This window comes from Pleurodeles waltl, chromosome 6 (genome assembly GCF_031143425.1).
Source record: "Pleurodeles waltl isolate 20211129_DDA chromosome 6, aPleWal1.hap1.20221129, whole genome shotgun sequence".
In the NCBI taxonomy this organism is placed as follows: domain Eukaryota; kingdom Metazoa; phylum Chordata; class Amphibia; order Caudata; family Salamandridae; genus Pleurodeles; species Pleurodeles waltl.
The window spans coordinates 122,263,027-122,289,088 of NC_090445.1; the positions used below are offsets into that span (position 1 = coordinate 122,263,027).

Here is a 26,062-nt window from a genome sequence, read left to right on the forward strand (position 1 = left end):
GAAGGAAATTTGTGGCTCCTCTCGGATTCCAGAACTTTCTGTCACCAAAATGTGAGGAAAACTTGTTTTTTTTAGCCAAATTTTGAAGTTTGCAAAGGATTGTGGGTAATAGAACCTGGTCAGAGCCCCACAAGTCACCCCATCTTGGATTCCCCTAGGTCTCTAGTTTTCAAAAATGCACAGGTTTGGTAGGTTTCCCTAGGTGCCGGCTGAGCTACAGGCCAAAATCTACAGGTAGGCACTTTGCAAAAAACACCTCTGTTTTCTTTAAAAAAATGTGATGTGTCCACGTTGCGTTTTGGGGCGTTTCCTGTCGCGGGCGCTAGGCCTACCCACACAAGTGAGGTATAATTTTTATCAGGAGACTTGGGGGAACTTAGATTAGCAAAACAAGTGTTATTGCCCCTTGTCTTTCTCTACATTTTTTCCATCCAAATATAAGAGAGTGTGTAAAAAAGACATCTATTTGAGAAATGCCCTGTAATTCACATGCTAGTATAGTCACCCCGGAATTCAGAGATGTGCAAATAACCACTGCTCCTCAACACCTTATCTTGTGCCTATTTTGGAAATACAAAGGTTTTCTTGATAGCTATTTTTCACTCTTTATATTTCAGCAAATGAATTGCTGTATACCCGGTATAGAATGAAAACGCACTGCAGGGTGCAGCTCATTTATTGGCTCTGGGTACCTAGGGTTCTTGATGAACCTACAAGCCCTATATATCCCCGCAACTAGAGGAGTCCAGCAGACGTAACGGTATATTGCTTTCGAAAATCTGACATTGCAGGAAAAAGTTAGAGAGTAAAACGTAGGGAAAAATTGCTGTTTTTTTCACCTCAATTTCAATATTTTTCTTTTTCAGTTGTTATTTTCTGTAGGAAACCCTTGTAGGATCTACACAAATGACCCCTTGCTGAATTCAGAATTCTGTCCACTTTTCGGAAATGTTTAGGTTTCTGGGATCCAGCATTGGTTTCACGCCCATTTCTGTCACTGACTGGAAGGAGGCTGAAAGCACAACATTTTTTAAAAATGGGGTATGTCCCAGTAAAATGCCAAATTTGTGTTGAAAAATTGGGTTTTCTGATTCAAGTCTGCCTGTTCCTGAAAGCTGGTGATTTTAGCACCGCAAACCCTTTGTTGATGGCATTTTCAGGGGAAAAACCACAAGCCTTCTTCTGCAGCCACTTTTTCCCATTTTTTTTAAAAAAAAAACGAAATTTTCACTGTATTTTGGCTAATTTCTTGGCCTCCTTCAGGGGAACCCACAAAGTCTGGGTACCTCTAGAATCCCTAGGATGTTGGAAAAAAAGGACGCAAATGTGGCTTGGCTAGCTTATGTGGACAAAAAGTTATGAGGGCCTAAATGTGAACTGCCCCAAATAGCCAAAAAAAGGCCTGGCACAGGAGGGTGAAAAGGCCTGGCAGCGAAGGGGTTAACACGCATATGCTTTTACCACGCATGTCTTTACCACAAAACTTTTGGAGTAAAGGCATAGCTGGTAAAGGCATTGCATGGTAAAAAGTAGAGGTACATTCTATATATATATATATATATATATATATATATATATATATATATATATATATATATACACACACACACACACACATACATATACACACACACACACACCTTTTCACCCAAAAACCCTACCTACTCTAAACCCTAAAAATTACCTTACCACCCAAAACCCATTCCCACCCTAAACCTAAACACCCCTTACCACCTCAAATCCCATACTCACCCTAAAACCGAAAAATGCCCTCACCACCCAAAAAAACATACCCACCCTTAAACCTAAAAAAGCCCTCAGCATCCAAAAAGCCTACCCTAAAACCGAAAAATGTCCTTACCACCCCAAATCCCATACCCACACTAAAAATTAAAAATGCATTTACCACCAATAACCAGTACCCACCCGAAACACTATATTATTATTATATATATATCCACACACATATATATATATACATATAAATGTCACCCAACCCACTTAATACTTACCAGTACTTAACTTTAAAACCTTTACCACACATACATCTTTACTATTCGTGCCCTTACAACAAAATTTGTAAAGGCATGCGTGGTAAAAGGTATATTCGTGGTAAAGGCATGCATGGTAAATGCATATGTGTTGTAAAGGCATCATGGTAAATGCATCTTGTTGCATTTACTGCGTTGTAAGTGATGTTTCCCATCTTATACAGCACTACCAGCGAAATTTAAGCAGAACTACTGTTCTCTAGTATTATTGTGGAAACTGGAAAACATAGAGTTGATTGCAACGATTTTCAAGCGTGACAGCACACTGGTATATTTTTTTAGGAGGCCAACAAAATGACAGAACGACAACATAAAACCAACGGTACGTGCTGTGGCATCTATTTGTGCCTTTACTCGACAATGCTGTGAGTCTGACATTAGCACTTTCACAGCAGTTCTGCACAGCAGTAGAGTTACATTTCAAGGAGTATAGGATTATCAGAAATGTTAAATGCCAGAGGCGTTTTAAACCAGATATGGGTCCTGGGGGGGAGCCGAGGACGGGAGGTCCCCCCCCCCCGGGAAGGTTGTGGAGGGTGGTACAGCCCACTAGCACCGTTTGGGCGCGTTTCGGGCTTCTTATTGGTAGGCGGGTGGTTAAATAGGGGGCCATTTTGTGGCGGTCACCATTTTAGGTGGTGACACAGTGGCTGGTGGGCTGCCGATTTTTCAGTGAGCGTCAAGGCCGTTTTTCCCCTTCGCTTTTGCGGAGCGTGTAGGAGACATTGTCGACGGTGTCGTGTTTCGTGTTTGCTTATATGCGGCTGTGGCAGTCCTGTTTAGGGCTCTATTATAAAACACATTTTTGTCTGCACTTGCGGTCGTGCTTACCTGGTTGCCATAACAATGGACGACTGAGTGTCGCAGGTCCTTAGACTTCTGCGGGAGGCGCTTGGATCTCCTGGCTGAGGGTGTGGTCGGGAGCACCTGGCCGGCACGACGTGCAGCAAGCGGTGTGGCGGCAGCCGTGGTGGCCTGCTCGCCCCCCGCGCGGCACTCAAAAGTTGGAGCGTCAGGTGAGGAGTAATGGGCGTGGGTAGGGGAAGCGTGTTACCGCCTTTGGGGCCTCCGAGGGGAGGACTGCTGGCATGCCAGGGAAGCCTTCTGGCTTGCCAGTCCGGTCGCGCGTTGCAAGCGTTACGATGCGGGTGTGGCCAGCTCATGGGATCGCCGGCAAGTTTGCTTGTCCGCACCGGGGGAGAGGGTGGAGAGGACCAACCGGGGGGAGCGGGGTGGGGCGCATGCCCATACTGATGGGGATGGGCTGGTAGGGGTGTGTGTGGGGGTCAGTTATGTAGAGAGGCCTGCAGGTTTGGGGGGGGGGGGGGGGGTCAAGCATGCTCTTCAATGTGGAGGGGTGACAGCCCCACAGCAGGTATTGGTGGAAGAGAGGAGTGGTGAGGTAATGGAGTGAGGGATGGGGGGGGGGGGGGGTGATTTAGGGGGGTGTTGGGGGTGGAGGGGGAATGGCACAGTGCTGCGGGGCACAAGGGCGGAGCTCCCTCTTAGAATGGAGTGGAGAAGAGGAGGAGGAACAGGAGGTTGAAGAGGATGGTATAACGCTCAAAGTTCTCCCTCCACGGCGAACTTACAGCAAAAACGTGCAGGTGATGGGCTATGGGGCCACGCGGTGGGAAGAGGGGTCGGAAGAGGGGTCGGAAGAGGGGTGGGCAGTTTGTCAGGGGACGGAAGGGAGTGAATTTCAGTGCCGGGAGGGCGGGCGTGTTTTCACCCACGGCTCACCAGCACATCAGACCTTTTTTGGCAGGGTCAGTCCGGTGGGGGAAGCAGTGACTCAGGCGGGTTTGGGGCAGCCCGGGAACCCTGGTAGGAAGAGAAGGCAGTGCCCAGGACAGCCGGCTGGATCACACCAACGCGGAGGCATGAGCAGGACAAGAGAAAGGCCAAGGTTGGTATGACTGGGCAGCGCTGGAAAGGGTTTTGCACCCTTCGGTGGCGTGGCGCCTGGCAATCAGCAGCCTGGCCAGACCAAGCAGCTAGGGAAGTCCCCCTAGCTGCAACCACCAGGATCGGTAACAGAGGTTAAAAAAAAAGCCAGGGGGTGGGAGGAGGTTTGGCTGAGCGAGTGCACGGAGAGTGCCAGCAATGATGTATTGGATTTGGCGAGGACAGTGTTGAGGAGGGGGAGTTACGCGAGGAGGAGGAAGCGGTCTGGTGGGGTCGTAAAGGGGGGTTATCTAATGCTGTCTGTCAGTCTTTTCAGGGAGCAGACATCGGATCAGGACCGGTTGGAGCGGCAAGACGGACGGTTATGGAGCGACCCCTGTCTTTGCAAAAAGGTAAAGGAGTGGGGGCATCGTGCCCCAACATGGTGTTGGTGGCAATAGAGGTGCATGCGGATGGTGCGGGGGAGCGGCTGCACAAAGGGGTATATGTCCAGGATGTAGGGGTGAGTCCAGATCAGAAGGAAGCAGGGAGCGCAGGGCCTGGGGAGAAGGCAGTTAAATCCGGTGAGGATCAACTGACGAGAAGGTGACGGGCAAACTAAAAAGTTTGCCCTATATGGGCACAGCAAAGCCACTTGGGGCGCATCTTATGGCGGCCACAAAGGAGAAAATTTGGAAAGGGGAGTATGTTGAAATGTTAAAATTGCATCATCGGGAAGTCAGGTCCAAAGAGGGTTCAAAGGAAGAAGAATATGAATTAGCAAAATGCCCCAAGGTTCCAGTGACCATTGAGAACTGGACCACTGCATTTTTGATTTTTGCAAGCATATATTGTGAGCGTTTTCCTGACAGGGCAGTGGCGCTCTTCAAATGCATGGACGTGATTCGGAAGGCATACCTCAATTACGGAGGATATGCTCGAGTGCAATATGATGAGGAATTTCGGGCCCGTATGGCAGCGGATGCAGAGGTTCAACGGGGGGAAATCAATGCAGACTTGTGGCAACATACGATGGGACCTTCAAAATTTGGCAAGAATATTTTCACAGCGAGTGGCTTGCCTATCACGTATCGGCCCTTTCGAGAGCGCCCCACCCAGGGTGGGGCAAACAGGCACCAAGGGAGGGTCAGGAGGCAGAGCTCCCAAGACAGGAGCGTGCTGAGACTTTAATAAGGGACTCTGCGAATATTTCAAGTTCCGGCATGAGTGTTCCAAATGCGCGGGTCGACATCCCCTCATTAACTGCTACGGGACAGGCGGGGCTGGATCCTCTGATGCGTGGCAGGGAGGAAGTGGTCAAGGAAGCAAATGCCAAGCCCGCTCTCGAGGTGTACAGAATCCTTTGGGAAAAAACTATTACTCCAGTTAGATTGGATAAACTCTGTTATTGGGTGGGGTGGTATGGTAACAAACAGACAGGACAATTATTGCTCCAGGGCTTTACGCACGGTTTTGACTTAGGATACCCAGGGCCTAGACAGCGGCGTTGGGCGGAGAATTTGCGTCCCGTGCGAGGGAAGGAAGAGCTGCTGCTGCTCAAATTGGAGAAGGAGGTGGCCGAAGGGCGCATGGAATGCCCTTTTTCGGATTGGCCTCTCCCTTATCTTATTGTGTCCCCCGTTGGAGCTGTTCCAAAAAAAGAACCAGGATAATTTCGCCTCATACATCATCTATCTTGGCCGGAAGGTTCCTCCATTAATGATTTCATTCCAGAGGAGGTGACAAAGGTGTTGTATGCGATGGTGGATGTGGCCATGGCAATGGTGGTGTCGTTGGACCCCGGCACATTGATGGCCAAAACTGACATTAAATCAGCTTTTTGGTTGCTGCCGGTGAATCTCGTGATTTTGAATTGCTGGGGTGTTCAGTTCCAGAACAGGTGGTATGTAGATAAGGCGCTTCCTATGGGCTGTTCCATTTCTTGTTCTCTTTTTGAGTGCTTCAATTTTTCAGACTGTGACTGGGCACAGGGAGGGGACCCATTATTTGGATGATTTTTTTCTTCACGGGCCCCAGGGTTCCAACTGCTGTGAAACAGTACTTGGGCAATTTAAGGACATCATGGGGGCCCTGGGTGTACCCCTGGCCCCCGAAAAAACAGTCGGGCCCAGCACGGCCTTGATCTTTTTAGGTATTGAATTTGATTCAGTGGCGATGGTGGCTCGGGTGCCAGAGGATAAACGAACAGTCATGCTGGAGTTGGTACGATTGATGGTCAGGAAGAGAAAGGGGACGGTGAAAGACATCCAAGTGCATTTAGGGCATCTTAATTTTGCATGCAGGGTAGTTAGAGCAGACCAGACGTTTCTTAGGAGACTAGGGATGGTTTTGTCAGGACACAGTTTGCCGCAACATCACGTGAGACGCGGGGTGAAAGAGGACTTGAGGATGTGGGGCGAGTTTTTGGAGTCCTTCAATGGACTTCCTATTCAAACATGGCCGTTGTGCGAATGGGATGTCCAAATATTTTCAGATGCGTCGGGGTTTGGCATGTATTGGCAAGAAGGTTTTGTATGGAGGATTGGCTAGCAGCGTGGCGGTCAGGAGGGCGCAGCATTGCATTTTTGGAGTTATTTCCTTTAGTGGTGGTGGTCCGGCTTTGGGGCCACCTCTTGACGCACAAACGAGTGTTGTTTCGAGTAGATAATTTATCAGTTGTTCAGGTGGTAAACTGACAGTCTGCCAGGGAGGTACAAGTTTTGCAGTTGCTGCACGTTTTTGTTCTGGACTGTTTGCATCGTGACATTTATTTCAGGGCGCGTCAAATGCCGGGAGTCAACAATGACATTGCGGATGCGTTGTCTCGTTCGCAGTGGGAGAGGTTCTATGGGTTGGTTGCGGACGAGGCACTGTGCAGGACGACAATGCCAATGACGTTGTGGACCATAGGAGACGGAGGATGCTGCGGTTGGGGGTAAATTCTTTGGCTCCCTCCACACACCAGGCGTATGTCAGGGCGTGACTTGAATTTTTGCTATCCGGGGCTCGGAGACGACAGGTTGGGAAAGACAGAGTGGACGATGTGGTAAACTTCATTATGGATTTAGTGGGACGTCGCTTGTCCAAGGTATCCATTGCAGGGAAACTAGCTGGCATTGCATTCATGGGGAAGCTTTTGTGGGGATACGCGCTGACGGCGGGTGAATTGGGGCAGAGAACTTTGGAGGGTTGGGCTAGGGAGGAGACCACGGGGGGGGAGGTGAGACAGCCTATTACATTGAGCCTTTTGAAGAGGCTTCTGCGGGCATTGAGGGTGGTTGCTTCAATGAGGCCGAATGTTTATTGTTTTGTACCCTCATGTCGTGGATGTTTTTTGGGGCATTTCGTGTGTCAGAACAGTTGGGGTCTACATCACACCAGGGGATTCAGTGGGGCGACGTTTGCATTAGGACACAGGGTGTAGTGCTTCGCTTACAGAAATCTAAGACAGATCAGAGGGGAAGAGGCAGGCATGTTTTTTTGGCGGCTTAACCCGTTTCGGAGATTTGCCCACTCCAACTAGGTGTGGGGTTGAGGGCCATTTCACAGGATATAGGAAGAGGGGTTTTCTGTCATGAGCATGGTAAGGCGGCATCAGCCTATCAGCTATTAGCAGTGATGAGGGCAGGGTTGCAGGCAATTGGGCTGAAGGCGGCGCAGTTTGGGACTCATTCCTTTAGGATAGGTATGGCAACAGAGGCAGAATGTAGAGGTTGGAAGCAGGAGGGTTTGCTGGCTTTAGGAAGATGGAAGTCGAATGCCTATAAAAAGGTATGTGAGAGGAGGATTTAATGCGTTGGAATGGTAATTGTTTTCTCTCCTGCTGCAGGTTCAGTGCTCGGACCAGCTGTGCGATGTTTCTCAATCTAGGTCATGGGCCATTCATTTATCAAGTGGGCCGGGAGACAAGCGCGGACTACAGCTATTGGGGACAATTTGGGGTTTGGACAGGGACAGATACCATGTACGCTGGGAAGGTAAAGGGGGGATGGCTTGACAGGAACTGTTGGGGACATTGTAGTGGGTCCGGGGACGGGGGTTTTGTCCCGATGTAGTGCTTCTCCACTTAGGCGAAAATTACTTAGTACGAAGGACGGGTTTGGACATTATGAAGAGCATGAAATTCAACGGCAATGGTATGGTTGCCACATGGTGTGGACAGCCTTCATTCCTCGCAGGGTATAGAGAGGGGCGAGGAAGCCTGGGGCAATTGAGAAGGCGCAAGGAAAATTAATAAAGAGATGCATTTGTATTGCAAGGAGAAGGGAATGACCTATTTAGAACATAAGGACTTACGTTTTGAAGATAAGGAGTTTTTTCGGAGCAATGGAGTACACCTGTCCTTCATGGGCATGGGCATGGAGTTGTACCTGCTCCAGCTAAAGGAAGTTTTATAAGGTTTGTTTAAGGAGTCTTAATTAACTGAGTTGGGGATGGCCTACACTGACTGGGGCGAATGGGGGGGGGGGGTGGGGGGGGTGGGGGGCAGATAAAGGAGGGGTTTTTTCCCTCTCCTTTTTCTGGTGGCGGAGACAGAAACTGTTCACGTGACAACAATAACGGATGGACAGGAAATATCCCAAGACACTTTCAGATTGGAAAGGTGGTGGACTGCAGCAGGGAAACAAAGATAACAAATTGGGCAATAGGGGTTGGAGACTTGCAGGTTTAATAGATAGACGGCAGCAACTGACTATTAAGGTAATTGACAGCAAAAGGATGACTGGATTAACGAACTGCAAGTTTAAGGGGAAGGGAGGGGGTAGGGTAGGGTAGGGAAGGGGGGAGCGTTTTTGGTTAGGTGAATTTATGTATAGTGACGTGTTTAGTTTTGTGAAGCTGGAAGCCAGGGTATTGTTTATGAGTGCACCTGTTTCCAATAAAGCGGCCTTTTGCACACACAAAGGGTAGTAGTGGTGCTGTTTTCCCTCCTCCACAAAGTTATAATTTAAATGATAAAGCGGGAGCTCCACCTATTTATTGGCTGGCATGGTTTAAAACTTGAAGATTCCACTTCCAGCATTCACAATGCGGTCAGGAACATTCTCAAGCCATGAACGTAACACTGTTAACAGTGACAGGAATGTTCTCTTACACGATGGAGCATCGGGTCACAGTATGTGACCTAAAGCAGCAGCCATCTTGATTGTTTTTCATCACTTTCTGGCGTTTCCCTCAGCAATCATGAGGAGACTCATCAGTGGCAGCTGTTAATGGTGGTTCTCAGCGTTCCATCGGAGATCAGCAAGAAAGCTAACAAGAAAAAGACACTGCATGTGGGAAGAAACATACAAGGACAAAAAAGGGGGAATAACATCCTTATCTGTGACTTACAAAAAGATGAGCTTTTATTTACTCATGGGAAACAGCTCTTTTATTTACTGAGCTTGTGGTTTGGAATCTCATATGGTGACCGGTCCTTTCCAAGGACTCGCGCTGTGGCAGGTTTTGTAAATTTCATCAAATATGGACCTAAAACAAAACATTTTTTCCTGTTATATAGGTACTCGGGTATCAAATTGGATACTGGAGTAAGGTGTGTGTGAGCCAGTGTGGGTGTGTTGGGTTGAGGGTGTGTGGTGTTCCTGCTAATAATGCTTTAAAGTAGACAAGATGCAAAATGTCACTGCTCCGCCTTTTTCTTTTTTGTATCACCTGGCGAACCTACCATATCATGGCAAAAATGGAAAAATGTTTTTAGGCACTATGTCAGAGCGGTACATCAGTAAGTGCGGAAAGGAAAATGTCACTTTTATTGCGCTGTTTAGGGCCGGAAGGACAAGAAGTATTCGACATTTACCAGTTTTATCTGATGATGATTCCAATAGTTTGAGTGAACATGAGACATCTCCAAAAACTAGGTTTACATCACTTAAGTTGAGTACTGTGATGGAAAGGTATCATTTTGAGAGACTAATGCAATAGGTGGAAGAATTGGTTGAAGAATATATTTCAGTGTTGTGAAAACTTGCCTCAGCTTGCACCTTTGGGACAACAGCTGAAGAGAGACTGCAGGATCAATTTATGATGGGTTGCATGCGTGACAAAGAAAGGGAAACAATATGGTTAAAAGCCAGTCCCTCTTTGAGTGACGCATTGGCAATAGAAAAAGCAACTGAACATTCTCAAGCATGTGTGGAGGAGATTCGCAGGGACACAGAGTGAGGAAGTAAAAGATAATGTACAAGTTATAAAGAGTAGTGTGAAAGTGAATTTGAGAAATACACCAAAAAATAAACAAGAATGAAAATATATGAAAGGGTTCAAGAAATTCTTGTATAAATGTGAGTTATACGGCTAATTACAAAGAATGCCCAGGGAGGAAGGTCACATGTAAAATGTGTGGTAGGAAAGGTCACTTCGCTGCGTCTTGTAAAACCACGAAACAGGTGAAGATAGTGAGAGAGGTTGCATCTAACTCTGATCAGGAAAGTGAGGAGTTTATACTACAGATACAAGAAGGCTGGAATGGTAAAAATAAATGGCAGACAGGTCAAAACGTTATTTGACTCTGGAGAAATTATAAGTTTAATACCCAAAACAATTTTTGAAGTGGATTTCAAAATGACAGTGTGTTTGAAAGCATCTGATCTAAAACCTAAGAAATATGGAGGAAAGCTGATAAAGTTATTTTGTGGGTACCATTGAATTAAAAGGAAGGATGATTCCAGGAAAGATTTACGTTTCATGCAGAGGGGCTCCTTGGTCAGCTGGTTTCACTAGAACAATTTAGCAGTATATCTGGATTCAAATGAGACTTTGTCAGTAAGATAGAAATATACAATAATTGCCAGAGTGTGTGAATACTTATGTGGTAAACATGGTGTTGAATAACAGTTTCCAGATATATTTAAGAAGGATTTAGGAAGTTTAAAACATTATGTTCATAAAATAAAGTTGAAACCAGGGTCTGTACAGAATGTGTGCAAGGTGAGAGGTGTACCTATAATGGTGAAAGAGGCCATGAAAAGGAACTGGAGAGGTTTTTGAAAGATGGGATAACTCAAGAAGTAGAAGGTACGGAATTGTTGTCTCTAGTTGTAATGGCAAGGAAAACGAACAGAGATGTAAGGTTGTGTGCAGACTTGAGAGAACTTGATAAGGTTGTGGTAGTTGATCATTATCCTCTACCAAACATTACGAAGATGTTATGAATCCTTGATGGTGTGAGTATTTTTCCTTGTTAGACTTAACATCTGTGTACCAATAGATCACATTACATCCTTCTTCTCAGGATCTTACGGCGTTTATAACTCTGCTTGGTACATTCAAGTATCTTCACATGCTGTTACATCTAATATCCACAGAAGCAGTGTTTCAAAGAGATGTGAAAAATGTGTTGTGAGGTATGGAAAGACAAAGGAAGAACATGATGTAAGACTACAAGGTACTTTGAACAACAACAAAAAACAGCGTGAATAGTTTGAGGCTGAAGAATGAACAATGCAAGTTCTATATGAGTGAGACTGATTATTTAGGACACATGATTACGGTGAAGGAATTTGGCCCAAAGAACTCAGACTACTCTGCAGACGCTGGTCTGTTGCCCTCCCCAACTCCTCCTGCTGCTCCTCTGCCTCCAGGATCGAACTGAGAGCCTGACTCTCAGTTCAAGGCCCTCCTCCACCTGCAGGCTCCTGCCTGCACCTCAATCCCTGGTGGCCCAGTGGCCATCTACAGTAAATATCACCGCTCACTCACTCTTCTCTTTTAATCCTTTCTTTTACTCATTTTACTCTTTTTTTCCTCCTTTTTCTCCTCTTACTCCTTTTATCCCTTCTCCTGCCTTTCCGCCTGTCGTTCGCCCTCTCCCTCCACCGCTGACCCACCCCGCGAAGTGCCTTTCCCGCCCTCCCTCCCCTTCTTAATGGTAGCTGCAGCACAGAGGGCACGCCAAAAGCAAGCCCATCTGCACCTGCCCGCCCCTGGACCATGCCCAGCACCAGGAACCCTGGATCTCAGACGAGCCGTCCCCAGGCCACCCTCCATTACGACACCTAGACTCTCCACCGCCTCAACAGCAAACGTCTCAGCGATTGCTGCACCGCATCTCCCTAGGACACCCACGGACCTTTCTCCTGCCAGAACTGCAACTTCAGCTGTAGCCACATCTATCAAAAGAACACCCCACACCCGGAAACACCAATGCCCACCACAACCTTATCAACTGCCTCCTTCTGAACATATGCTCCCTCCATAAACACGCCAATGAACTCTGGGACCTGATCGACTCTGCGCGAAAAAACATCGATTTACTTACCGAGACCTGAACCAACCCCACCTCTAGACCAGAGAGACATCGCCATTGCTATCTCGGTCGGCTACAGCATCCTAAGGAAGGACCGTCCCTCCTGTCCAGGCGGAGGACTTGCCATTGTGAACAAATCCTCTCTACGCATCACGGCCAGCAAGAAGAAACACTGCACCACCATGGAAAACCTCAATTTCCTGATCCATGCTGATCACAACTCCTCCATATGTGGCACCCTGTTCTACAGACCACCTGGTTCCCGCCCAGCTTTCATCTACGCCACTGTAGACATCGCCACCCCCCAGGTCCTGGCATCCTCCGACTACCTCCTCCTCAACGACCTGAATTTCCACATCGAGGACCGCAATGACCGAAACACCACTTCCCTAATTAACAACCTCGCCGACCTCAGACAACTGATCACCGCACCCACGCATGCCGCAGGACACACTCTGGAGCCCATCTTTACCTCAAACAACCCGGATTACCATCAACAGCATCTCCACCCCGGACTGGACAGACCACCACTGCCTACACTTCACCATCACCACACCCAGCAGCCATATCCGTACCCCGAGGGCCCTCCACGCAAAATGGAATGAAATCACTGACGAGCAACTCACCACGACACTCAGCAAATCACCCCGCCTCCCTCCAATGACGCCAACACCGCAGCACGCAATTTCAGCTCCTGAGTCACTGCATTCATCAGTGACCAAGCACATCCCAAAGCAAGCCAGCTCGTTCACCTCCGAATTCCAAGAATCCAAGAGCACCTGCAGGCGCCTAGAGAAAAAGTGGAGAAACAGCCGAACCAGTGAGGACAGCGCCTCCTTCAGAGCCGCCACCAGCACCGCCACCCACTAACGACGCACAAAGAACGCGAAAAAAAATTACTCTGGGAACGCATCAACTCCTCCACACACAACACAAAGGAACTTTTCATGGTCATCAACGATTTCACCACTCCCCCATCTGAAGCCACCAGCATACCCCCGTCGCAAGACCTCTGCAACAGACTTGACACCTTCTTCCACTGAAAGATCAAGGACATTTACAACAGTTTCCTCCCAGAGAACCAGCCCAGCATCAGAACCCACGACCGACCACCATACACCCCACCCCGCAGAAAACACCCAAACCATCCACAGCCGGTCCACTCTCACCACTGAGGAAACTGAAAGCATCATGAACAGCACTCACGCCAGAGCACCCCTAGACCCCTGCCCCCACCATATCTACATCACAGCCATCAGATCCATTGCCCCCGAGCCTCGCAAGAGGATAAACTGCTCCATCAACAAAGCCACCTTCCCCGAAGCCTGGAAATACACAGGTGTATGCCCCCCTCCTGAAAAAACTCTCAGCCGACCCATCAGAGCTAAAGAATTTCTGGCCCATCTCGTTGTTATCCTACCCGGCCACAGTACTGGAAAAGGCAATCAACTTACAGCTAAAGCAATTCATCGAGAACAACTCCTCAGTGGATACCTCCCAGTCAGGCTTCCGCAGCAACTACAGTACGGGACAGCTCTCCTTGCAGACACCGATGACATCCGCACACTGCTAGACCATGGTCACACCACAGCATTCATTCTCCTCAATCTCTCAGCAGCCTTCGACATGGTCTCCCACAGCACCTTATGCACCAGACTTCACAACGCAGGTATCCGTGGAAAAACCCTGCAATGGATACACTCCTTCATCTCAGGAAGATCACAGATAGTTAGGCTCCCACCAAACACATCAAAACCTACAGAAGTCAACGGCGGAGTTCCTCAGGGATACTCCCTGAGCCCAACACTCTTCAACATATACATGGCCCCACTTGCAGCCATCGTCAGAGGCCACGGAATGAACATCTTGTCATACGTCGATGACACACAACTCATCATATCCCTCACTGAAAACCCTGACAAGGCCAAGAGGAACTTCCACACAGGAATGGAAGCCGTCGCTGCTTGGATGAGGGGGAGCTACCTAAGCTCAACTCTGATAAGACCGAGCTCATCATCTTTGGTAACTCCACCTCAGCCTGGGACGATTCCTCGTGGCCCACATCTCTCAGCACCCCATCTTATCCGACCGACCACGCGCGAAACTAGGAATCATCCTCAACTACTCCTTATCTATGAAACAAAAGGTAAACTCAGTCACCTCCTCCTGCTGGCACACCCTCCACCAACTCCAAAAGATTTTCAAATGGATCCCAGTAGACTGCCGCAGGACAGTCACCCACGCCTTAGTCCCAAGCAAGCTCGACTACAGCAACGCACTCCACGCCGGCACCACAACAAAGAACATCAGAAAGCTGCAACTCATCCAAAATACTGCCGCCAGAGTCATCATAAACCTCCTCCGTCATGAACATTTCTCCCAGCACCTGAGGACCCTCCACTGGCTCCCGGTGGAGAACGAATCATCTTCAAGCTACTCACCCACACATACAAAGCCATTTACAACCTCGGACTGGCCTACCTAAATCACTGCATCTCCTTCCACAACCCTGCCAGACCCCACTGCTCCGTCCAGCAGGCACTGGCCACCATCCCACGCATACGGAAAACCACCGCCAGTGGAAGGTCCTTCAGCTACCTCGCAGTTAAGAGCTGGATCAACCTACCCATGCGCCTCAGGCAAAGCCCATCACTCACCATCTTCAGGAAGAACCTTGAGATGTGGCTCTTCTGATGAGGCTCGGTCTGTCCCCCTAACATCCCCCCTCCCAAGCACCTTGAGACCCTCATGGGTGAGTAGTTGTGTTCTACAAAAACTGATTGATTGAAAGAAGATCTGTTGAAGCAATCGTAGAGATGCCTAGACCATGCAATAAAGGTGAGCTTGTGAAATTTCTAGGTATATCTGAAAGTTAGTCCCTAAATTCGCTGAGGTGTGAGGTAACATGAGGATTGTGTTGAAAAATAGGATAGAATTTATATGGTCTGAGGCATGTGAGGACGAATTTCAGAGCATAAAAGTGAATATGAGGAAAGTGTCTAATTTATGTAGTTTCGAACCTGGAGTCAAAACAATTCTAAGGACTCATGCAAGTGCAACGGGACTTGGAACAGTTCTGGAACAGATAGTAGGAGACAGAGTTAACACAATACTGTTTATTTCAAGAGGGTTGCCAGGAACTGAAGTAAATTATTCAGTAATTGAGAAGGAGGTGTTAGCAAGTGTATTCAGCAGCAAGAAAACTACGCACATTTGAGTGGCTCAGACCTTTGAGATCAAGACTGATCACAAGCCTTTAGTAGAGATTTTTTGGAAAAAAGGAATTGATGCGGAGCCACACAGAATAAGATGATGAGAAGTGGCATTGCAAGAATTCAAATTTGAAGTTTCATACTTACCAGACATGCTAAACACTGTGGCTGACTGTTGTTTGAGGCCATATGTGACAAGGAGAATGAACAGAGTGAGGAAGAAGATGAATTTGGAACACAGAGTGTGAAATTATGCACTGTATTCAGTGTTATTGTACAAGAAGAAGAGTGGAGGACAGGACAAAACAAGGATGAAGAGATGGAGTTTGTGATGTTCAAGTTGAAAGAAAGGTGGTTAAACAAGGATAAAGTTAGTGTCAACATCAGAGGATATTGTAGTGTCAGGGATAAGTTATCCTCAGAATGTGGATTGATTATGAGGGGCATTTTTAGTATAGCCGGCTAGAGGCTGATTGAACGTGTCCATGAAGGACATCCAGGAATTTGCAAAACAAAGGAAATGTCAAGGGAAAGTTACTGGTGGCCCGGTATGGATCTCATGATAGAGTGGTAAGAGGGTGTCAAAATTTTAAAATGTAGGACACAACCCATGGCTGTCAGAGGATGGGTATCTGGGCCATGGGTTGAAGTAGCACTAGATATAATTGGACCCCTTAATATTTCTAGTCAGGACAAATTCATAATAACATGCATGCATATGTATTCCGGATGGCCTGAAATTAAGGCTGTAAATTTAGTAGAGACAAGTGTTGCCATAGATTTTCTGCAGGATCTGTTTGGAAAAGAAGGGTGTCCGAGTCTCTTAACAGACAATGGGGTAAAGCTGACCTCCAAAGATATGGACACATATTTGTGGGAAAGAGGTATAAGACATAAGAAGACATCTTTATACCACCAAGCAGCAAATGGTGTGATGAAATAAATCATTCAACATTCATTGGCCAACAAATGTAATTGGGGGATTGAATTAAAAGCAAAGTACTTGTGTACAGGGCAGACACCCTATACTTCAAGAAGAGGAACTCCTTTTTATTTCATTAAGAAAGGATCACTGAACAACCAAGTGGGTCCCACATAAATGAATAAGATAAAAGCTTTAGGAAGAATTGATGATTTCAAAACTAGTAAAGGTTGAGAGGACATAGAAATGAAGGTGGTGAGGAGAAGGTAAGAGAATGTTGATAGGAGAATGGCTGTGAAGAAAACAAAGGTGTGCATTGGTGACTGGGTGAAAATTAAAAAAAATAAACAGAAAAGGGGTTTGATTTATAAGTTTAGTCAGACCATAAAAGTCTAAGGTTTTCAAGAATGCTGTTAAAACCAATGTCAGCATGTTCTGGAAAATCTAGGTTGTCAAGGGAATGTAGAGACTGGATTACTGAAATGACAAGAGAAGTAGCATTGACAACTGGTGGATGAGGCTCATATATTGTTTTACTTATTAACAAACCCTTTACAACAACTTCAGTGTGAGAACTACCTTTTCTACATATTGCATAACTGGCAAATAATCACAATATCATGCAGAACAGTTGTCCTGATGGACAAAAAATGGTACATAGAAAATATTTCATTGCTGATACATGAACAACACCGGGTTTGACACCGTGGTGCTATGCTCAGCCCTTACTTTGCTTTTTAATATATTCTGTTTGATTGCGGCTGTACACTGTTTTAAGTTTTTAAACAGTGGTTTATTGCAGCATTTGCTATGAAGGCCACAGTTCAGTGCATGTTCTGTGCTTTTTGTGGCACTTTTTTATATTGACAAGGGGTTTTTGGGCTCATTAGGTCCTATGCTGCCCGTAGATGCACTCGGGTAGCATAAGGTTATGAATTACCACTTCGCTGCCTAGGGAGTTTCTGGATGGACTGCCAGTGGGGACAAATTGTGCCGCCATTTGTTTTAATGGTCCGCGTTCTAGTGTTGAGGGGCAGAGGTTTAGGTCAGGTGACGACAGATATAAAATAATGGGCGCAGCACGGATGCGCCACTGGCACGCCTAAGGCAAACCCATCTGTGCCCGCCAGCGCCCTGGAGGCGGCCAGTGTCAGACATGCTGTTGGTCTGTTGCTCAATGACGGACTGGGCCAGTGTTCTGCCTTGAAGCTAAAAGGTATGGAGGCAGGGGTTACTAGAGCGGGCTGCTGTACGTTTCTAGTGAATTCAGTGGGACGTAGCTTGTGTATTAAATGCAGGGCTAGTTTCTCCTCCGAGAACCCAGCTGGGATAATTATGAGGCGCCTGATCAAGGGAGGAATCTTAAAGCATTTTTAATAAATGTTCGCTCCATACATAAACATGCCCTTTTGTTAAAAGATGAGAGCATTTATTTGCTCTTTATGACGGAAACACGGATGAATGAAACCTCTTATCCTGATTTACATTTAGCCCTCCCTGAGGCATATTCTTGCGTTCACCTTGATCGATTTGGGAAAAGGGGGTGGGTGGGTTTGCATCATTTAAAAAATATATTTTAATATTCTAGTTTGAACTTAGAGGAGTTGCAGGGAGCCAAAGCACTTGGTTTCAAGATTATGATTCATGGCCATTGCTCCCTCTCTGGGGCATTAGTGTAATCCAGGTCCTTTTGTGTCTTCCCCTGATCACGCTCTGACACCAAAATGTATTGCCTACTACAATTTCACTCTCTAGGAGATTTAAACTTATATTTAGCAAACTCTGAGGATCCATGGTTCAATCGGTTCAAGGAATCGGTGTTCTCAATGAATTTGTATTGTGATGCTTTGGGATCTAGACATAGAGCCAGGCAAGCAATTGATGGGATTTTTTGGAGGTCCTGTTGCCAGTACCCTGGTCGCACCACTATTTACTCCTTTTTTCATGGAAGTAAAACTCCCTAGGGAGTTTTGTCCTGAGATGGCTAGTGGAGAAGAGAGGGCTTGGGGTAAGGTTTCTGTGCCATCTCTAGAGAAGATACTGGTGAAATATAAACCAGTATTATCTGGTTCAGTTGTCAAGTTAGAGCACCATGTAGAGTTGGAAAAAGTAGCTGATGTGTTAGCCCCAAGTAGGAGGATAAGGAAAGCAGTTAAGACCTGCTCTGCCCGCTGGTTCTCGGCAGGGCTGGCCCGGAAGAGGGTGGTCTGCAAGAAGATGGAACAGCTTTGGAGCAGGCAGTATTTGGAAGAGGACACAATCATTTCTAAAAAGGCTCTGGGGATCTATCATAAGAATAACAGGAAGGCGTGAATCACTTATTATGTTCAGTGCATTGAGGCAGCAGACAATGATAGCAAAGAGATTTCTTAAATTGTAACTAGATTTGTCGATCCCAAAGCCTCTTTTTCAGACCCTTTGTGTTCGCCTTACTGATTTTCTTTTTTAGGATATGGTGTGTATGATACAGGAGAATATCTCTGGTTCCCTCCTACTCTCAGATATGGTTATAGATGTTTGGGGGATAGAAAACTCAGGGGTTTTCATTTGTCTTCTTTTCTGGTAGCATTGGTGGCCAAGGTGGAGTCCGCTTTTCCCACTGTACCCTGGGGCGCCATCAGATCCGATTCCCCATTAAATATTGAAGTCGGGGGCAGATATCATTGTTCTGGTCTTTCACCAGCTCTTTGAAGCTTCTATTCGGGAAGGGATCTTCCCAAAGGAATGGAAACAGGCTAAAGTTATTCCTCTGCTAAAAGAGGCCAATGCAGATCCAGAGTTATTGTCAAACTTTAGACCGGTCTCCCTTTTACCAGCGGCAGCTATGGTCCTTGAAAGATTAGGTTAATATTCTGCTGACCACATTCCTGGAGGTCAACAATTTACTTCACCCCTTTACATCCAATCACAGTACCAAGACTGCATTCAGATCTGCGAGTCCGTTAGATTTAATCTGGACTCTGGCCTTAACGATGCCTTAGTATTGTTAGACTTGTCTGCTGCTTTTTACATGGTTGACCACAACATCCTAGAGCTCAGGTTAAAGGAAACTGCGGGGATTGCCTCAGCTGCAGAGTGGTTGAGGTATTTTCTAACTGATCAAGAACATGTGGTGTGGATGAAACCATTTGCTTCTGAGGCTAAGGGCCTGGATGGGGCGTGCAACAAGGGTCCACCCCTAGCCCTACTCTTTTCCAATATCGATATGGCCCTCCTGGCTGCACTGGTAGAATCCTTTGGCATCAAAGTCATCTCATACGCAGATGGATGACACTCAAATGTTGTTTACATTTGATGGGGATTCTGCAGAGGCAAAATATACTTTTTCTAAGTGTATGACAGCAGTGTTGGACTGGTTGAAAATTAATCTCCAATATAATCCAGAAGAAACGGAGGCGTTATTATTCGGTCGAGATCCATCGGCAGGAACCATGGCCAGGGTAGGCTTTACCTCCCACTCCATCTTCTGCCAGCAATCTAGGGATTTTTGACAATCAGCTTTCCATTGTGGCCCAGGTCTCAGCAGCAGTGAGAATGTGCTTCTGGGTCATGCAGGTGCTGAAGAAAGGCATTAATTTGATCCTGACTGGACTATTCTAATGCCCTCTATTTGGGCTTGCCTGATTATTTGATTAACTGACTTTAGGTTGATCAAATTTCGGGGGTTCACATATGGTTCAAAATCCCAAAGAGGGCTAGTATGTCTTCTATAAGCAGGGACCCGAGTACCTGAAGGAGAGGCTGTTAGAATACTGTCCTGTTCGTTCTCTGCGCTCTGGTAAGGTCAAGCCTAATTAGAGTTCCTTGTTTTAAAAAATTATGATGTAGAGGTGCTTCTTTTACAGTTTTGGTTGCCAAAACCTGGAATCAATTACCTATGCATCTTCAGCAACTTTAGGAAAGAACTGAAGACACACTTGTTTAATCAGGCTCGTGTAGTTTAGGATGGTTGCGTTTTCTACCCCTGTCTTACCCGTAGCGCCAGGACACTTGGGCGAGTAGCTGTGCCCTTTATACATTTCTGTCATTCATTCATTCACAACAGTAGCTAATGCTTTTGGAAGATCCTGCTCCCAAAATCAAGAAACAGAGTGCACTCTTAGTTGAAAGAACTCATCAGAGTACATGGATTGATGATTATGAAGGAGGACATTTCTAAGACAAACTGAAGGACTAATCCCAGGACTGCATAAACACTTGACAAACCCTCCATTGCAACCTATAGTAACAGGACAAGGACCTTACTTTATAACAGTGGTTCTGAACATTTTGACCTCTGAGGACCCCCCACTTAATCATAACTGTAACTAAGGGACCCCCAGTGAATCATCATTAGAATCCTGTGACGCTCACTGAGTTATTACTGGGAGCTGTGGACCCTGGCCGAAGTATTTTCAGTGATTTGAATGGCAAAACAATATACAAAAGATAAAGAAACAAGCATTTGTCATACAAATACACAAATGATAAAATATTTAATTTAATTTACAAGGGAATATTTTAAAAAGTAATCATAATTTTATTAGGCAGGTTGGAATGTTTCAAAACTCAATTGAGGGAACTCATCGTCCATACAGTATTATGTTTGCAGCTGCACTGCCTCCATGACTCAGTCTGAGAATACTAACTTACTTTTTAGTCTCCAATTGCAAATTCCTTCTCCCTTACAAACTGTTTTAAAAATTTCAAGTGTATATTTTGCTTCTTTATTTACATACATTTTATTAATCTGTTACTATTATTTAATTTTCTAGGTAGTCACAGCCCCGCTGAATATTCTTTGATTACCACCAGGGGTCCCAGGACCACAGGTTAAGAACCACAGCTTTAAACTATTAGTCAAATATGCAGATAACAATTTCAAATGGCATATGAAATGGATGCCATAACTAATCAAAGATACAACAGATATCCTTTTGAATATTGATGACTGCCCAGTCACTGATGTTTGTACACTATTCAAATATGATGCTGTCAACCCTATATGCCCCAGTAGCACGAGGTAGGAAAGGAGGCAGTGGAAACACAAATTTTAGAAAATCAGTAATTCCAAGAGAAAGGAATGTTTCTGATACAGTTACTTCATATTATTCTATACCATTCACAGTTCAAGTGTGCTGGTGAGTTCCCTTTACACAAGTGGGAGTTGGGATGGTCAGTGACATGGCCCTAATGTATGAGAATATCTTCATGTACCATATCAAACAAAAACTAATATTGTCCAATCAGCAACTGAAAGGTCACACAGTAAAATGGTGGCATACTGATTATGCCTTAGGGTTACGGAGTGGCACAGAAAGGAAACTAAGAGTTTGAGAATTGCTGAATGCAACAGATAGCATGATCAAATATATGTTAAACACTGGCCAACAGGAGGTGACCTTTACAGACTTGGCAATAAGTATTAACCAAAAGAAATCAATCACAGAATTACATGTGAAGCCAACGGATAAGAACAGCATACTAGATACGTTCATCAAAATCATTAACTGCAAACTTATCTTACAGCCAACTACTTGTGCTCAAATTATTACCACAGTCAACAATATCAGTTAAGAGAGACAGAAATATGCAATATATTTTACAATAAATTCTACAAAAGAAAATATCCTTAAGACAGAGGCACAATTAAAATAAAGGATAACTGACAGAACAAGAACGCTACTGAAACAATCACAAAAAATGCAAAATAATTATTTTACCATACTCCATACAAAGTAATATAGTAACATGGATAATAAAGAGAAACTGGAATATTATAGAAAATGACAAGTTTAGATGACTTATATCCCTCATAACTTGTGTGTAGTAATGTTATCAAATGAGGAGACATAGAACACTCTGTCAGTAACACAAAAACTCAAAGTAGACCACTATGAACGAAGCAATGTAATTTATCTGTTGAAGTGCCTGTGTGGGGAACAGCCAGGATGGTTAAAACAAGAATCTCAGAGTGTAAATCAGATATATGAAACAAAAATGAAAATCTGTCAGTAGCAAGACACATTGTGACTATGTAAGTAAATTAATCTTTTTGCATGTTCACCTCCACTTTTTGGGGCTGCTGGTTTTTCGACTTTGAGAGCGCACTGAGGCATACTAACCAGACCTCAGTGCCAGTGTTTAACCCTAAACAAAAGTATTTTTAATTGGCAAGCACTACCTTACTTATAAGTCCCTAGTATATGCTACCCAGATAACCAGGGCACGTAAGGCAGAGTGTCCACCCACGACTGCAGCAGTGCTTGTGCCATCCTGCGTGTACAAAACATGAAAGTCACTTCAGCCTGCCACTGCCAGACCCGGAGAGGTTGGCCACCTTTAGGAGTGATTCCAGCTTCCAACATTACAATGGCAAAAAGTAAAAACTGCTTTTTTCATTGTATTTTGTTTTGTATGTATAGAATGGCTGGGTGAGAAAGTGAATGGAGAGTATGATAGGGGATGATTCTGGATGTGAGCAGATGACAGTGGATTAGTATGTGTGGGTATTCTTTTCAAGCATGTAATATGTTCAATATTAAGGGGGTCTTTACGATCCTGGTGGGCTTAAGACTGCCACGGCCGGGGTGGAGGTCAGACCGCCAGCCCCGTCAATTTTCCTCCACAGGAAGGTTTAGCGGTGTTGGCAGTCCTAATCCGCCAGGATTACAACCCCCTTCTCCATCAGCAGTTATGTCACGGTACCACCGTCATGTAAAGGGTGGCGGAGATGGGGTGAAAGGGGGCCCTGAACTTGGCGTGCTGGTGGACCCTACGCACCACAGCATTGCCGCCGGCTCTATTATGAGCCTGACACAATGCTGTAGGCAGTTTCCCACTGCCAGGTGTTTCCGCCCGCTGACCCAGTGGGAAACTTGTAATGGGGCCTGCAGGAAGGCAGCCGCACTGGCGGCGACCTGCCCGTCAGGACTTTGGCAGACGGGCTTTTCCGTCCACCGAAGTCATAATTGACCCCAAAGTCGGTAGTGTTTTATTAAAGTAATTCATGCAAAAACTTGGTAAAACTATGTAAAGTAATTGAGGATTAATGTTTTATTTGTCGATTGATAATATCACAAAAGAAAAAAAAAAAAAATAGGAGAATAAATTGCGTTTAATAAATTAATTTGTAAATGGAATAATTTTTTGTTTGGGGATCAGGACCATAAGCAGTTTTCAAGCATATAGGAAGAAATAACGGTTAAGTGGGACGCTGTAAATTTTGAGTTGGACCCAGGAGAGGAGTCAATGACCGGATTTGTTGGGCTAAAATGGCACAAGCCCCCACCAAAGATTTTGCCTCCAACCGTGGTGCATCATCGCCAGAAGTACAGCTACAGCTGTGTAACCACTGTAGTAAAGAGGACTACGTGGGAAGTTGATTGACATGACCAGGTTCTCCCCACATCACCCATGGACCTTAAAACCACCACAGAGACACCCTCGTCGACCACACCACTACCTGAGCCTCCTCGTGAGCATCTCTCCCAGATACTACATTGTTGTATCCTATGGAAACCTGCTTTAAAATCAATATGGTGGTCAGGTAACTGTGCAAAGTATCCTTTCTGGTCCCCTAGACCTTGTCCCGGTCAGATATGGTCACACAAGCTGGGCTGAAATACCCAAACTAACTTTTTCAAACTTTGCAAAAGTTTTCAATCTTTATGTTTGCCTAAACTTGTTTGCGGTTGCATTTAAAAGTATTTTAAAGTTCTAAAATCTGTAATTACGGCAACCTCTGGCCGATTTTGATTATCAAAGACTCTTAAAATACACTTTATTTTTATAAATGGTTGTCATGTCTTTTTATTAGAAGTGTGATTTTCCTATTTTGCTACATGGTGCTGTTAAATGCTTTACACTAAGTTCCTTTACTTAGCCTTGTTACTCGCATCCACAGCTACCCAGAATTGAGCTGCTGGTTAAGCAAACAATACTGCTCTTTCCCAAAAAGGTCTCTGAGAGTGTACTCCACAATAAGGCTACCTAGCCCAAATCATATATTACACCCAGATCCGCACAGCCTGTGAGACATAAAATCATACAATTGAAATAACAAGTCTGCAAAATTGTGGTCCAATCTAAAAGAGGAGCTAACACGCAGTATAAATTATGGTAGACACCTCACTAAAAAGGTTTCAGAGATAACCTGTGGAAATGTGCTTGCCAGACACATAGGTCTTGGAGGAAAAAGTGTTACTTGTTGCAGCATTTTCCTGAGGCCGAATTGTATTGGATTTAGAAAACAATTAATGAATATATTTTGTGGTACAATTTATAGCTGGAGTATTATGTAAAGGGAAAAAAAAACTCTTCAAACATGACAAACAGAAAAAAGATGCTTCTGAACTACGTATGTTGTAAATTAGTGGTTTTCATTTTCATTTGTAACACAAATTCTAATGTCTGGTGAATATAAATTTAAATTTTTGTGTTCCTCTGAATGAGGATGTCATGTGCTAGGGACATAACCCGGGCAAAGTCCAAGCACTGAACAACACCTGACATGGTAGAAAACAAGAGGTAGGCTTTAGAAACCATCAATGAGCAGACTGGGGGTACTGGACAAACAGGGTGCGGACGCGTTGGGCACAGACATGCACTAGACAGACTGTTTTGTAGGTGAGCACTGAAATACATTACCTGGCTCCCTCTTGTAGCCTCATAAGCTCTTTGATGTTCTCTGTACAGCTCATGTCGTCGATCAACTGTTGTCTGAAAACGAGGGAGCTTTCTGGCAGGGTCGTCTGCCCCAAAGCTAGGAGATACTACCTGGGGGGCGCATGTGACAATGTCAACAAATACAAAGGGTTTGAACACAGATCTGTGGAAGAGACACAAGTACAACATTCAGGTTCTCAACTAGCTGACAAGGCAGAAAGACAGGCACTGACTGTATGGCAAAGCAGTCTTCCCATATATAAATATTGCACTGATAGTGACCAAACCCACCGAACCGCTATCTCCCCGCAACTGGCAGAACTCACATCTCCACTCAATTACAGGTAGAGGAGGCTCCAGCAGCTTGTTAAAGATGTTGTGCCTGTTTATTTCCCTAAAAATTGTTAAAGTAAACTAGGCATTTTTATACAAGCAGTAGTCTCTGGTAAATATTTATATTTATATATAATTATTTACAGAAAGTTTGAACAATGCCAGCTTGATTTCGGTGGTGGTTTAAAATAGGGTCTGTGCCCTCAATCTTCAGCTGCTCCTCTTGGGTGCAGTGGCTGAGCACATTAATGGACTTTAGCTTTGAAAAGCATAGGCACTCATTAAGCTGAACAGCACCCAAAAGGCTAGTCTATGCCTACCTAGCTTGACCTCATTAATCAATACTGTGGGTGTCCTTGAAATCGGAATAAACAGGTGGCCTGTGTAAGACAGGCCACTTGATGCTCCTAATGGTCACAACCAGAGAATATTCTCGGTCATAATTTTCTTCTTGTAGCCATGTCTCTCTTTTCGTACTTCCTTATCCACATACAATCACACAAACACCTGTAACAGCGAGACAGAAACTGCACATACGGGCATGAAAGTTGACACTATTGGACCAACATATTTTTATACTAGCCACATAGAGTGTCAGAGAGACAGATGCAGATTTTAGCTGCAAGGCATACGTTGAACTACAACATAATGGAACCAGAAAAAGTGACAGCACAGACCATTGCATGTTGATCCATAGAAAGACAAAATACCTCCTTCTATAGGCAAGAATGTTTCACAGGCAGAAATATGGAACACAAATATG

At 45.3% G+C, this 26,062-nt stretch overlaps 1 protein-coding gene across 3 annotated transcripts in view; it reads right to left on the reverse strand.

Moving 5' to 3' along the window:
* Positions 1-26,062, reverse strand: part of SCRN2 (secernin 2) — a 59,434-nt gene that overhangs the window by 8,026 nt on the left and 25,346 nt on the right. For all 3 annotated transcript variants that reach the window (XM_069237510.1, XM_069237512.1, XM_069237511.1), the window contains exon 7: positions 24,949-25,129. In XM_069237510.1, the coding sequence (XP_069093611.1) occupies positions 24,949-25,129 (181 nt within the window). The remainder of the gene's footprint in view (positions 1-24,948; positions 25,130-26,062) is intronic.